Source organism: Neoarius graeffei, chromosome 15, assembly GCF_027579695.1.
Source record: "Neoarius graeffei isolate fNeoGra1 chromosome 15, fNeoGra1.pri, whole genome shotgun sequence".
NCBI classification, from domain to species: Eukaryota; Metazoa; Chordata; class Actinopteri; order Siluriformes; family Ariidae; genus Neoarius; species Neoarius graeffei.
The window spans coordinates 11678859-11694766 of NC_083583.1; the positions used below are offsets into that span (position 1 = coordinate 11678859).

At 43.2% G+C, this 15908-nt stretch overlaps 1 protein-coding gene across 2 annotated transcripts in view; it reads left to right on the top strand.

Moving 5' to 3' along the window:
* The window catches only part of sptbn1 (spectrin, beta, non-erythrocytic 1), a 237292-nt gene that overhangs the window by 158916 nt on the left and 62468 nt on the right, over window positions 1-15908 (top strand). For both annotated transcript variants that reach the window (XM_060940853.1, XM_060940854.1), the window contains 12 exons: window positions 4784-4957; window positions 5051-5142; window positions 5233-5313; window positions 5432-5547; window positions 7289-7401; window positions 7487-7674; window positions 7900-8017; window positions 8668-8826; window positions 9054-9356; window positions 9581-9734; window positions 9935-10805; window positions 11431-11568. In XM_060940853.1, the coding sequence (XP_060796836.1) occupies window positions 4784-4957; window positions 5051-5142; window positions 5233-5313; window positions 5432-5547; window positions 7289-7401; window positions 7487-7674; window positions 7900-8017; window positions 8668-8826; window positions 9054-9356; window positions 9581-9734; window positions 9935-10805; window positions 11431-11568 (2507 nt within the window). The remainder of the gene's footprint in view (window positions 1-4783; window positions 4958-5050; window positions 5143-5232; window positions 5314-5431; window positions 5548-7288; window positions 7402-7486; window positions 7675-7899; window positions 8018-8667; window positions 8827-9053; window positions 9357-9580; window positions 9735-9934; window positions 10806-11430; window positions 11569-15908) is intronic.

Consider the following 15908-nt stretch of genomic DNA (forward strand, 5'->3'; position numbering starts at 1 on the left):
GATGCAATGGTAGTGTGCTGTTTTAGGACAACATCTGTATTGTGTCAGGAATTATAGCACAGCGCTGATGAATTCTTGATTCTGATTGGTCAGAAAGCATTTCTATAGTCGTCGTCGTCATCATCATCATCATCACCATCATCGAATCAGTTCGGTTCTAACCTCTGATCGAAGCCCTCCAGGAGGGTCTGTCATTTGCCTGGGACTGCCATCTACCTGTGTCGATACCTTTCCTCTTCGTGTTCCTCTTCGCAGTATCTTTGAATCTCAGATATGGTCTTCCCTCCTGATCCCTCTTTCCATTACAAAGTTGGGAGTACAATATTTGTCTCAGCCGTCGATGATGTTCCATCCTATGAACATGTCCGAGCTATATCAGGTTCTTTCCAATAAGCATCTCCTCCATCGATGGAAGCCCTGCATGATGCAGAATTTCCTTGTTGGTGATTTTATCCTGCCATGTGATGTTCATTATTTGCTGTAAGTGCCTCATCATGTAGGAATGCAGTTTCTTTACTTGGACCTGGTAGATGGTCCAGGTCTCCGCTCCATACAGTAGGGATGATAGTACGACTCAGGGATGGATCCAGACCGATACAACCGATGCATGTGCATTGGTCAGAAATATATGTGCATCACTTGGCATCAGTTATGGGATGTTTGTTTAATTTACCGTTAGCTGGCTACATGGGCTATAGCCATGCTCAACCAATAGACCAATGGTTCAGGATCTGACCACCTCTGGTAAGTGGTGATGCTTACCTGACCTAATTACCTGTATTCCCATGATGCTTTGTATAGCGTGATCTGAGACAAAGAATCTAGGTCAAACCAATAAAATGCTCCAGAAAGAGGTTGAAATTCGAAAATTCACTGCAAATACAGTGGTGCTTGAAAGTTTGTGAACCCTTTAGAATTTTCTATATTTCTGCATAAATATGACCTAAAACATCATCAGATTTTCACACAAGTCCAAAAAGTAGATAAAGAGAACCCAGTTAAACAAATTAAACAAAAATATTATACTTGGTCATTTATTTATTAAGGAAAATGATCCAGTATTACATATCTGTGAGTGGCAAAAGTATGTGAACCTCTAGGATTAGCAGTTAATTTGAAGGTGAAATTAGAGTCAGGCGTTTTCAATCAATGGGATGACAATCAGGTGTGAGTGGGCACCCTGTTTTATTTAAAGAACAGGGATCTATCAAAGTCTGATCTTCACAACACATGTTTGTGGAAGTGTATCATGGCACGAACAAAGGAGATTTCTGAGGACCTCAGAAAAAGCATTGTCGATGCTCATCAGGCTGGAAAAGGTTACAAAACCATCTCTAAAGAGTTTGGACTCCACCAATCCACAGTCAGACAGACTGTGTATGAATGGAGGAAATTCAAGACCATTGTTACCCTCCCCAGGAGTGGTCGACCAACAAAGATCACTCCAAGAGCAAGGCGTGTAATAGTCGGCAAGGTCACAAAGGACCCCAAGGTAACTTCTAAGCAACTGAAGGCCTCTTTCACACTGGCTAATGTTCATGAGCCCACCATCAGGAGAACACTGAACAACAGTGGTGTGCATGGCACGGTTGCAAGGAGAAAGCCACTGCTCTCCAAAAAGAACATTGCTGCTCGTCTGCAGTTTGATAAAGATCACGTGGACAAGCCAGAAGGCTATTTGAAAAATGTTTTGTGGACGGATGAGACCAAAATAGAACTTTTTGGTTTAAATGAGAAGCGTTATGTTTGGAGAAAGGAAAACACTGCATTCCAGCATAAGAACTTTATCCCATCTGTGAAACATGGTGGTGGTAGTATCATGGTTTGGGCCTGTTTTGCTGCATCTGGGCCAGGACAGCTTGCCATCATTGATGGAACAATGAATTCTGAATTATACCAGCGAATTCTAAAGGAAAATGTCAGGACATCTGTCCATGAACTGAATCTCAAGAGAAGGTGGGTCAAGCAGCAAGACAACGACCCTAAGCACACAAGTCGTTCTACCAAAGAATGGTTAAAGAAGAATAAAGTTAATGTTTTGGAATGGCCAAGTCAAAGTCCTGACCTTAATCCAAATGTTGTGGAAGGACCTGAAGCGAGCAGTTCATGTGAGGAAACCCACCAACATCCCAGAGTTGAAGCTGTTCTGTATGGAGGAATGGGCTAAAATTCCTCCAAGCCGGTGTGCAGGACTGATCAACAGTTACTGGAAACGTTTAGTTGCAGTTATTGCTGCACAAGGGGGTCACACCAGATACTGAAAGCAAAGGTTCACATACTTTTGCCACTCACAGATATGTAATATTGGATCATTTTCCTCAATAAATAAATGACCAAGTATAATATTTTTGTCTCATTTGTTTAACTGTGTTCTCTTTATCTACTTTTAGGACTTGTGTGAAAATCTGATGATGTTTTAGGTCATATTTATGCAGAAATATAGAACTATATAGAATATAGAATAATGACACTCGCTCTGGTGACTCGCTAAAGGGTTCACAAACTTTCAAGCACCACTGTAATGGGCCAAGCCGTGGTCATATCGGCTTCGAAAGGTCTCTGGGAGAGGGAGGTGCCTGTAAAGTTTGGCAGGGCTAGGAATTTTGGTGGCCGAGTTATGAATTTTTAAATCCCGATGTGTGCATGCGGCTGGAGCCAGGGCTCATATTAAAGTTTTTGGCAAGCCGCACTCTTGCGGGGGGGTTCGGGAGCAATTAGTGCGCTGAGCCATGGTTGTAGCGAGCCGTGGCTGCCCTCTTTGGAAGGGGCTCGGCCTGCTCTACGCCCCTGTGAAAATCCATAGCGGTCTGGTAAAATTAGTGAAAATATTTCTGCAAATGTGCATCCATCAGATTCTTGTGCTTGATCAATCCCTGCTACCGCATGGTATACTTTACATTTGACATGGGTGGAAACATGGTGGTTTTTTTCATAGCCTCTCCTGCACCATTTCAAAGAGCTGTATGCAAGTCAAGTTTAAAGTGCAACTAGTTTTTGCTGGACTAACAACACTCTCGGCAAACAAAAATGTGGTCCAGCGGGCAAGGACAGACCAAGACATGCTGGCATTTATGTTTGGTGCAGTGGCTGACCAGAAGATAGGTTTGTTTATCTCCGCACTTAGGTGATGCCACAGTGCACCTTACTGGGGTGGTCACCACAGACCTTAAGACAGATCTTGTATTTGACCCTGCTAGGATGCCCAGTCTCACCCAGGCGGCACAGTGGTGTAGTGGTTAGCACTGTCACCTCACAGCAAGAAGGTTCTGGGTTCGAGCCCAGTGGCCAATGGGGGCCTTTCTTTGTGGAGTTTGCATGGTCTGCGTGGGTTTCCTCCACAGTGCAAAGACATGCAGGTTAGGTTAAATGGTGGCTCTATATTGACCATAGATGTGAATGGTTGTTTGTCTGTATGTGTCAGCCTTGAGATGATCTGGTAACTTGTCCAGGGTGTACCCTGCCTCTTGCCCATAGTCTGCTGGGATAGGCTCCAGCTTGCCTGCGACCCTGTAGAACAGGATAAAGCGGCTAGAGATAATAAGTAATTATTGACAAATTGCTGTGGAGGAATAAAACACTTGCTGAGAACTTCAGGTAGATAACTGTAGCTCATCGTTGATTATTTTCCTAGAACTGTACACCACAAATAACTTTCATTATTTTTTTCACGGTCCAAATCCTGCGCTCTGATTGGCTGGCGAGTGGGTCCATATCCTACGATACGGACCCCAGTTACGGACCCCGGTTAGGGACCTCTGGTGACTCGCTCATTCACAACAACAAACATACCGGTAGTAGCATTTTTTGTCAACATTTATCTTTTTTTATAAGATTTATTTATAAGATTATCAAAAATCTTATAAATTTTTGCCAGCATTTCTCAGGAGAATAGCATTAATTTTACAACATGGATAGCGATAATGACAGTCTTCACAGCAAAAGCGAGTTTTACTACCCTGAGGAAGACAAAATAAAAGAAAACATTTCAGGAGAAAGCTAAAAACCTGTAACTTGCTAACGTCGAGCAAAAACATGGCTGAATCCTGAATGACTCAATTTTGTATAAATAGGGGACTACATAGGTGGCAAAATGTAGTTTTTTCCTGCCATGGAAGTGCACTTGTATACCGAGGAGGAAGCACTTTGCATTACAGCCGTGAATGAGGATTCAAAATGGCGGCTCGGCTCGGATTTCCCTTTCGGGCGCTCTCGTTTTCTGTTAGAATTTGGTAAAGAAGAAAATAAATATATTATTTACCAGCTTAAGGTCGGTCCGTATGGTGAAATACCGTGACCTCGGCCTTGAATACTGACCTCGGCCCAGAGGGCCTCGCTCAGTACTTTCAAGACCTCAGCCACGGTATTTCACGATACGGACCTCCCAGCTGGTAAATAACATTTTATTTATATATATTAGCTAGCTAGTCCACATTGCTGAAGAGGTTCAGCATTATCCACCTTCAGTGATATTTATTCTGTTCTGACATGCAAATTAAACCAGATAATCAGGATAAATATCTGATTTAGCCACTATCTTTGATATTGGTCATTTGGAAAACAAGCTAGCTGCCATATGTTAGAAGCCAATTTGCATATCATGCGTGATACAGCTATCAGGTTTCATTCTTGAGAACAGGACATGAATTTGATTACAAGTGTAAACGGTTAAATTTTTTTTTCTCCATAACAACCAGATGTACTCGGGGTCATTCCTTCAGCTTTGAGGCATTAGGAATTGTTCCGACGAGACCAGTAATGATCGCTCATCATTTGCTATTTGCAGCCCAAACCTACGAAGGGCCGAATGAGAATCCACTGTCTGGAGAATGTGGATAAAGCCCTGCAGTTCCTCAAGGAGCAACGCGTCCACCTGGAGAACATGGGCTCCCATGACATCGTCGACGGCAACCATCGCCTCACTCTTGGCCTCATCTGGACCATCATCCTCCGCTTCCAGGTCACTTAATAATTAAAATCCTCTGTTCTATCCAGAATCATATATGTTATGAAACCCTAAGTCAAACTGTGTGCGTTATTGTGCATGGAACAGATCCAAGACATCAGCGTTGTAACAGCAGACAATAAAGAGAAGCGTTCAGCTAAGGACGCTCTGCTTCTGTGGTGTCAGATGAAGACAGCCGGGTGGGTTGTGTGCTCATCTAGAAACAGCTGTTTGCATGATCAAGGAAACAGTAGTGTATATTAAGCTGAATGTTGTGTGTTTCTTTACAGCTATCCAAACGTCAACATCCATAACTTCACCACTAGCTGGCGCGACGGAATGGCGTTCAACGCCCTCATTCACAAACACAGGTAGAAACCTTGCCACCAAGGTTCCAGTTGCAGTTCTTGGCTCCGCTTGCTTGCTGTTAGGCCCCATCCTGTGTTATCCTGTGATGCTCCATGAAACTCGTGTCTCCTTTGCTCACAGGCCGGATCTTATCGATTTTGACAAGCTGAAGAAGTCCAACGTTCACTACAACCTGCAGAATGCCTTCAACTTGGCTGAGCAGCACCTGGGCCTCACTAAACTGCTCGACCCTGAGGGTAAGAACCTCCTCTTACCCTTTATATCGAGAGCTGAATTCCAGTGAACTGCATTTTACATGCCCAAGTTGTTATTATTATTCTCATCTTATTATCTCTAGCCGCTTTATCCTGTTCTACAGGGTCGCAGGCAAGCTGGAGCCTATCCCAGCTGACTACGGGCGAAAGGCGGGGTACACCCTGGACAAGTCGCCAGGTCATCACAGGGCCGACACATAGACACAGACAACCATTCACACTCACATTCACACCTACGGTCAATTTAGAGTCACCAGTTAACCTAACCTGCATGTCTTTGGACTGTGGGGGAAACCGGAGCACCCCGAGGAAACCCACGTGGACACGGGAAGAACATGCAAACTCCGCACAGAAAGGCCCTCACCGGCCACGGGGCTCGAACCCGGACTTTCTTGCTGTGAGGCGACAGCGCTAACCACTACACCACCGTGCTGCCCGTTATTATTATTATTATTATTATTGAGAGATCGACTTCAATTTCAGGTCATAGTGCCAGCATGCGACTGTTTTGAGGGCACTTCTTCAACAAAGCCTCGCAAAGTTTATAATATACAATATACCCTCACTGGCCAGTTTATTAGGAACACCCATACATCCACCTGCTGTTTTATATTTCAGTTCTCTAATCAGCCGATCCCTTGACAGCAGCACGATGCATCAAATCATGCAGATACAAATCAAGAGCTTCAGTTCCTGTTCACTTCAAACATCAGAATGGGAAAAAAATTGCGTCACTTATCTCCACCGAGTCACATAAAATACTTTTGTTTTGAAATCGATAAAATAAATCACAATTCCACCTTACCTTTGAATAGTTTTAGACCAAACTTCGTAGCATCTTTTAGTGCTTTTAGGAACAGCGTTTTCTTTCATCATTTCTACCGTAATTCTTCCTCACTTGCGGTGACGAAGCGATTGACTGCCATTTTGCCGAGTCGCCCGAGATGATTATCGAGAAATTGGTCAAGAAATTCGGACTATCGGCGCGCACGATTTCCTATAATCACCTGCATATTTATCTCATCTCATTATCTCTAGCCGCTTTATCCTTCTACAGGGTCGCAGGCAAGCTGGAGCCTATCCCAGCTGACTACGGGCGAAAGGCGGGGTACACCCTGGACAAGTCGCCAGGTCATCACAGGGCTGACACATAGACACAGACAACCATTCACACTCACATTCACACCTACGGTCAATTTAGAGCCACCAGTTAACCTAACCTGCATGTCTTTGGACTGTGGGGGAAACCGGAGCACCCGGAGGAAACCCACGCGGACACGGGGAGAACATGCAAACTCCACACAGAAAAGCCCTCGCCGGCCCCGGGGCTCGAACCCAGGACCTTCTTGCTGTGAAGTGACAGCGCTAACCACTACACCACCGTGCCGCCCTGCATATTTATACTAACGGAAATTAATCAGCACCTTGTGAGCACCGTGGCATAAAATCATGTATCATGAAATGCACATTTAATGTAAACAGCTGGAGAGAGAACATCTGCACTGTCAGCATGAAAACACAGGCTGAAAAGATTTATGTGCAATTTGCGACCATTAACTTTTCCAGATAAATGTTTACTAGTAAAGCAGCTACAAAACTATTAAAGCATTTTTTTTTTTTAAACAACACAGACTTGCTCATGTGTTTTTGGAAAGTTTCATGACTCGTGTAAATCCAGAGTTTCCCATTATTAGATCACAATATAGTCTGTTACTTTCTTTAGATATCAGTGTGGACCATCCTGATGAGAAGTCAGTCATCACCTACGTCGTTACATACTACCACTATTTCTCCAAGATGAAGGCTCTGAAGGTGGAGGGAAAACGTATTGGCAAAGTGAGTTTTTACGCTATATTATTTACTGGTGTATTGAACTACTGATACATCCCAGAAGCAAAATGATGTGCGTTGTGCTTCCTAGGTGCTCGATAACGCCATTGAGACGGAGAAGATGATTGAGAAATACGAGTCTCTTGCGTCAGACCTTCTGGAGTGGATCGAGCAAACCATCATCATCCTGAACAACCGCAAGTTTGCTAATTCTCTGGTCGGAGTCCAGCAGCAGCTCCAGGCCTTCAACACATACCGCACTGTTGAGAAGCCTCCCAAGTGAGTGTTACGCCATTTTCATTCTCTGTAATCATATCATGTTAAATTTAAGGACACGTGAAACGAGGCTTTCATGAATTTAGGAGCTGAAAAGGACTGAATCATTGAATCAAATGGAACTGAGACGATTCAAATTGATTCAGACATTTATTGGACTTGAGTGGACTTGAATACCAAACCAAGTTTAATTTATTGATGCCTTTTGTTTTGTTTTGTTTGTTTCAGGTTCACAGAGAAAGGGAACCTGGAAGTCCTTCTGTTCACAATTCAGAGCAAAATGAGAGCCAACAACCAGAAAGTCTACATGCCCAGAGAGGGCAAGCTTATCTCCGATATCAACAAGGTGAGACGTGTTTTTGGAACAGATATATTATATTTTTATCCAGTTACAGTTGCATTTGATCTTGAGGACCATCAAGTTTGCATTGGGAATCAAGTTCATGTGCTATAACAGTGATAAGCAATTATTGGACAAGGCTGAACAAAATATCATGATTTGTTAACGGCGAGCAATTAATTATTTTCCAATGCTGAAGGCAGAGGCAAATAATTGCTTGCGAGACACTAACAAATCACAATATTTTGTAGAAACCAAGCTCTATAATGGTTTTACCATTCAAATTTTTTTTTAATACCAGTGTTTCCCCTACCGTTATATTGGGGCCCTCCCGAAAGTTGTCCCCACAGACACACATTTTTAGGTCTGAAAAAAAAAAAAGAAAAAAACCACAAAACAAAACCAGGAGTGCAGGCACTAGGACCATGCGGAAAGAGCGTCTGCTCAAAAATAGGAGAGGCTGCAGGCACTAGGACCATGCAGAAACATCCCCTGCTCAAGCTGACGATTTCCCTGTCTGCTTTGCTCTCCTCTCGATTCAAACAATAGTTAGCAATGTCAGAACTCCGAACCCCCAAACGGCAAAAGATGGAGGACATACATTTTTTTGGGGGGGGAAAAATAGTCATAGTGTGTGTGTGTGTGCTTACATTCAGGCCTGGGAGCGTCTGGAGAAGGCGGAGCATGAGCGCGAGCTGGCCCTGAGGAACGAGCTGATTCGTCAGGAGAAGCTGGAGCAGCTGGCACGCCGCTTTGACCGCAAGGCGGCCATGAGAGAAACCTGGCTCAGCGAGAATCAGCGGCTCGTGTCACAGGTGACCAATCAGTACCCACCAGTTTGATACCAGCCGATACTGTAAATGATGGAGAGTAAGAAAAGTTTTTGCATCCCTAATTGGTCATAATAAGGGAATTGTTACTAGACAACCCTGGATTAGTCTTACAAGTCTGATCTTTTAGTGGGAGTAAATATTTTTAGTCACCAATTCTTATCACGAAAGAAATGCCTCTTCATGCTCTCTCTCACACACTCTTTTTGCAGGACAACTTTGGCTTCGACCTCCAGGCAGTGGAGGCAGCCACCAAGAAGCACGAAGCCATCGAGACGGACATCGCAGCCTACGAGGAGCGCGTGCAAGCTGTGGTGGCCGTGGCTAAAGAGCTGGAAGCAGAGAACTACCATGATATCAAGCGCATTGCGGCACGTAAGGACAACGTCCTGCGGCTCTGGGACTACCTACTGGAACTCCTGAAGGCACGCAGGCAGAGGCTGGAGATGAATCTCGGTGTGCAGCGTGTCTTCCAAGAGATGCTCTACATCATGGACTGGATGGATGAGATGAAGGTGAAGAAGCAAGGGAAAAATAGAGAGAGAGCTAGAGTGGGCGGGAGAGGACTAGTGGGAGGTTAGAAGTGAGGGAGGTAGAAGAGAAGTTAAAAATGTTGTCTCCAGCACTAAGATTCTGTACTAATGCATTTTAAACCGAATTACGATGAATGTGAGTCTTGGTGCATTTGCTGGAACATTGCTGGAAACTGTGTGTCGTGATTATTTGCTTCTCTCTACAGATGCTACTGCTGTCTCAGGACTACGGGAAGCACTTGCTGGGAGTGGAAGATCTGCTTCAGAAACACGCTCTGGTGGAGGCCGATATCGCCATCCAGGCCGACCGTGTGAGGGCCGTCAACGCCAACGCCCAAAAATTCGCCATTGATGATGAAGGTGAGGAGAAATATGGTTAAAAACACAATTTAGTGCTGTAATGATACTAATATTTTGACCACGTTGTGTTTTCTGCACACTGTTAGCACACAACAAGAACAAAATTGAGAATTTGCGAGTTTATTACCAAAATATGTGTATGTTTCACATACGAAACACTTTAAGCTATGTTCTCTTTTCTCGCTTTCTTCTTCCTGCAGGTTACAAGCCGTGTGATCCGCAGGTGATCCGTGACCGCGTGGCTCACTTGGAGTTCTGCTACCAGGAGCTGACCCAGCTGGCGGCTGAGCGACGTGCACGTCTGGAGGAGTCTCGCCGTCTTTGGAAGTTCTTCTGGGAGATGGCCGAGGAAGAGGGCTGGATCCGTGAAAAGGAGCAGATCCTGTCATCAGATGACGTCGGCAAAGACCTGACGGGTGCCCTGCGTTTGCTGAGTAAGCATCGGGCGCTTGAGGACGAGATGAGTGGTCGAGCTGGGCACCTGCAGCACACGGTGCGTGAGGGTCAGGCGATGGCTGACGCCGGACACTTTGGAGAAGCCAAGATCCGCGAGCGCGTGGCTGATGTGCAGGCTCAGTGGGCAGCTCTGGAGCAACTCGCTGCAGTCCGGAAGGCACGTCTAGAGGAGGCCTGCAGTTTGCACCAGTTCCAGGCTGATGCTGATGACGTGGATGCCTGGATGCTGGACGCGCTGCGTATCGTCTCAAGTGATGACGTCGGCCATGACGAGTTCTCCACGCAGGCGCTGGTTAAGAAGCACAAGGATGCAGCAGCTGAGGTGGCCAGCTACCGGCCCGTGATTGACTCGCTCCATGAGCAGGCTCAGGCCCTGCCTAACGAGCTGGGCCAGTCAGCCGACATCAGCGGACGCCTGGCAGGCATCGAGGAGCGCTATAAGGAGTTGGCAGAGCTCACCAGGCTGAGGAAACAGGCTCTGCAGGATGCACTGGCTCTCTATAAGATGTTCAGTGAAGCTGACGCCTGCGAGGTGTGGATTGATGAGAAAGAGCAGTGGCTCAACAGCATGGAGATTCCAGAGAAACTAGAGGACCTGGAAGTTATTCAGCACAGGTGAGGAGTTAACGGTTGGACATTGCAACTTAACATGATTTACTTGGGAGACTCACTATTTATTTATCAGGCCTGTGCTGGGGGATATGATGATATAAGACTTGCTCGTGTGGATTAGGACACAGCGTAGATGAACATCATGTTTTTAGCTTTATTGGGGTGGCCATATTGGACAACTGTATTCATCCCAGTCAAGGCTACACTTTCCTTTTCTCGTCCTTCATGCTCGTCCTATAAGCACCATTAAGTCTTCTTTCATGTCCAGAGAAAGATATATGGAAGAATGATGGCGTCATGGTTGGGTGGTATACTGTAGAAAAGCCTTACGTGAAATATTTCTATGTAGTGCGCAACAGAAATGGTACATTTGGAGCATTTAGTGCACCAGACATCCCTGCTCAGTCACAGAGTCGTGAGAAAACCCTCCTTAGCTCCTTTGCAGCATGACTTATGATATTTACCATTTTCACATCCATTGGCGGTGGTTGAAATTACAACCACCCACCTCACGACTCTTGAGAGTTCCATTTCAGTTCCACAGTGAATCCAATATGCACCTGTCAAGCTCCATTCTCAGGTTTATTTTTTGTGTGTGTGTGCTGGGTAAATGAATGATGTGTTCCAGGTTTGAAAGTCTGGAGCCTGAGATGAATAACCAGGCGTCCCGCGTCGCTGTGGTCAATCAGATTGCCCGGCAGCTGATGCACAGTGGACACCCCAGTGAGAAGGACATCAAGGCTCAGCAGGACAAACTGAACACCAGGTAGGTTTCAATATTTATCTCAAGGATTCAGAATTCAAAAGAGAGGCTTTTTTTTTTTCAAGTGAAGGAACCAAACAGAAGGTCTGCTTTTCATCTGATACATACTGTACGTATACATACTGCTTTTCATCTGATACATACATACAGAATGAAACTCTCCAAACTCAAACAATGTGATCAAATATGCAACCCTAATTCAAAAAAAAAGTTGGGATGTTGTCTAAACTGTAAATAAAAACAGAATGCAATAATTTGCAAATCATGGAAACCCTATATTTCATTGCAAATAATACAAAAGACAATATCATAACATAAAGTAGGGACAGGGGCGTGTTTACCACTGTGTTGCATCACCTCAACTTTTAACAACACTCTGTAAACATTTGGGAACTGAAGAGACCAATTGCTGTAGTTATGAAACAGAAATGCTGTCCCATTCTTGCCTGATATACAATTTCTGTTGCTGAACAGTTTGGGGTCTCCTTTGTCGGATTTTGTGCTTCACAGTGCACCAAATGTTTTAAATGGGAGACAGGTCTGGACTGCAGGCAGGCCAGTTTAGCACCCGGACTCTTTTACTACGGAACCATGCAGTTTTAAAATGTGCAGAAAGCGATTTGGCATTGTCTTGCTGAAAGAAGGAAGGCCTTCCCTGAAAAATATTTTGTCTGGATGGCAGCATATTGCTCTGAAACGTGTATATATCATTCAGCATTAATGATGCCTTCCCAGATGTACAAGCTCCCCATGTCATGTGCACTAATGCCCCCTCGTACCATCACAGATGCTGGCTTTTGAACTGTGCACTGATAATAAGCTGGATGGTTCCTCTGCTCTTTAGCCTGGAGGACGCGGTGGCCATGATTTCTCAAAAGAATTTCTACTTTTGATTCGTCAGACCTCGGGACAAATTTTCTACTTCGCCTCAGTCCATCATAAAAGAGCTCAAGCCCAGAGAAGGTGGCGGTGTTTCTGGATATTGTTTATATCTGGTTTTAACTTGCATTTGTGGATGCAGTAATGAACTGTTTTCACAGACAGTGGTTTTCTGAAGTGTTCCTGAGCCCATACAGTGATTTCCACTACAGACACGTGTTTGTTTTTAATGCAGTGTCTCCTGAGGGCCTGAAGATCGCAGGCATCCAATGTCAGTTTTCAGCCTTGTCTCTTGCATACAGAGATTTCTCCAGATTCTCTGAAGCTTTTAATGATATTATGGACCATAGATGATGTGATCCCTAAATTCTTTGCAGTTTTACATTGAGGAACATTATTCTTAAATTGTTGCACTGTTTGCTCACGCAGTCTTTCACAGAGTGGTGAACCCATCCCCATCTTTACTTCTGAGAGACTCCGCCTCTCTGGGATTCTCTTTTTATACCCAATCATGTTACTGGCCTGTTGCCAATTAATCAAATTAGTTTTTTTTAGCATTACACAACTTTTTCAATCTTTTGTTGCCCCTGTCCCAACTTTTCTGAAACGTGTTTCTGACATCAAATTCAAAATGAGCATATATTTTTCACAAAACAATAAAATTTCTCAGTTTCAATATTTGATACCTTGTCTTTGTACTATTTTCAATGAAATATAGGGTTTCCTTTATTTGCAAATCTTCACATTCTGTTTTTATTTGTTTTACACAGCGTCGCAACTTTTTTAGAATTGGGGTTATATACATCTTCAATTCAGTTCAATTCGATGTGTGACATCAGCACGAAGCAGCGATACAGAAATCTAGAGAATCTAGAAAAGACAGACAACAAACTACAACCAGCAGTATTTTAAAATGAAATCAATTCTGCTGAATGTAATGTTTCAGAATAGTAATGATACTAAAGGAATTATTCAGGAATGTAAAAAAGGACAACTTGGTATGATTCGAAGTAGGCTGAAGACTTAAAATCACCGACAATGAAAAAAATTCCCACAGCTTAGTTTGACTTTGCCAAATTTGTGGGAAATGTATCTCTCAACCTGTTCATTTAATACATGTTTAGATGATCCTTTAATGATTTGTTAAAAAATTAATGGGTGCTTTTGGACCAAAAAGGTCTAAGGCAGTGATTCTCAAACTGTGGTACGTGTACCACTAGTGGTACGCGGGCTCCATTCTAGTGGTACGCCAAAGAATTACTTAATTAAATATAAATAAAATAAATAAATAAATAAAACGTGAAATACTATCCATAATATCCGAATGGATGAAAATATCTTATCAACCGATGAAAATGAAAGGAGATACAAATTAAGTTAATAATTTTAAAAAGTTTGCAAGTGCTTCTGGGTAGCCATACGTAGCGTACGTACGCATTCCCGCCGGTTCCGCTGACAGACGGTTATCCGCCATTGGTAGACTAGGCTGTGATGGGAAAAGGTGGAGGTGGCTTTGCTAATTATGACAAGTACGACAAAATTACTGTCGTGGCTTAAATCCGCGAATGGGAGCGTGGATCAGGAGAGAGGGAGAACTGAAGAGGACGTGTGTGAGCCGAGCGCAGATGCTAACGACAGTGGCAAAAACAACCCCAGAACTGCTAGCAAACGGCAGAAACCAGTAAGGAGGAAGTATGACGGAAAATACAAAGAACCGGCAAGAACTGCAGCTATGCATAGCCTGTTTTGATTTTTTTCAAGTACATCAAGTACAGTACTTTTTTTTTACTTAACATTTAAGTACAGTACAGTTATTGAACTTTTAAGTACATTTTCATTTAATCTTTAAGAACTCTTAATATTTATTTTAGTACAATGTTTATTTCACTTTTATGTGCAATTAATTTTATTTGATTCATTATTTAAGGACAGTGTTTTATTTTCCTATATTTAAACACAGTGTTACTGTTCAAAGTACTGTGTGTAATGTTACAGTGGCCAACAATATTAAATATACTTGTTAAATAAAACCTCCGCCTTGTTTTTAATGAATACTTAGGCCTACTACGCTACTGTATTTTAATGTTGATCATTATGGTGGTACTTGGAGAGCCAAGTATTTTCTGAGGTGGTACTTGGTGAAAAAAGTTTGAGAACCACTGGTCTAAGGAGTTAGGGCCCGGTCCCACTATACCTATAACTCCAACTCTGACTATACCTCTGCCTGGATTTAGTTCCAGTCTGGAGCAGTCACACCACAACTATAATCCCAACTACAATATCGGTTGGTCCTGCCACTCGGGTAAACAAATTCATGCAACTTAGGAATAATCATGGAAGTTTTTTCCAAGTAATAGCACATTATTCCGGGTCATACCGTACAGCTTGGACTTCAAAACAACCCATGCACACACTCCGGTGGTTGATAAAATACAGATAGGCCATGGATTACGGAAATATAATAAAGGATACAAAATACGGAGTGGATACAGATTTTTATACGGATGCATCACAGATGCTAATAATTTACGGATTGGTCATGGACTTTTCAGTATATTACAGATTGGTTACCAATTTCATGTGGATGATGCATCATGGATAAATAATTAAGAAGTCTAAAACAATTAAAATGTTTGGACTGCCGAAGTTCATAATTAAAATATCTTACTTGCATGTGTATGTTTACTTTATTAATTTCCTGTTGATATTTCATGAAAAATCACAAATCTGTGAATCAGAGATCCGTGCTTTGTATTATATTTTTTATTTTCTATGACTTCATGATGCAACAAGGATGTACAAAGATGCCAGGGGAAAAAATAGCACGTGCTCAGACAACGTCACATGTAAACAATGACCTGATTGGTCAGATGTTTTATTGGATCAGATCCAGGCCTGGATAAAGGGCTCCAGAAGCAATCTCACCGATATGGATGAACCCAGGCCTGGGCTATAGGGATCTTTATCAGTCTGGAGTGACCACCAACCACATAAACTGCAGGGAACCAATTTATTTATAGTTCTCATTCTAGTTATCAGTACTGTGGGATCGGGCCTTTATTGAGAGGAACTACTCACTGTGGAGCTTCTCCAAGAACTACAGACCTTCAAGGGCTTTTTTATTGTTTGCAGCATTCACATCACCAGCAGGAACACTGAAGTGATGTAAACCAGATTGCTAGCGTGACATTAGCAAGCAATGCTAGCTAAGATTTTTATATTTCACTTCGATGCTGTATATAAAAAATCGCACTGTATTTCCTCAGTTGCATGTACACTCAATAAAGCCTGGACTTCACTGTTGGTCCATTTGTCCGTTTTAAAAATATTTTAAAAATGGTGGTTCCCGGTGTTCCATTGGCTCGTGTTTGACCAATCAGCATACACTTAGTTATGTTTGGACCAATTACCGTACACTTGCGTCACACAGGAGCGTACCTACCCTGAAGTCTCATCTCATTATC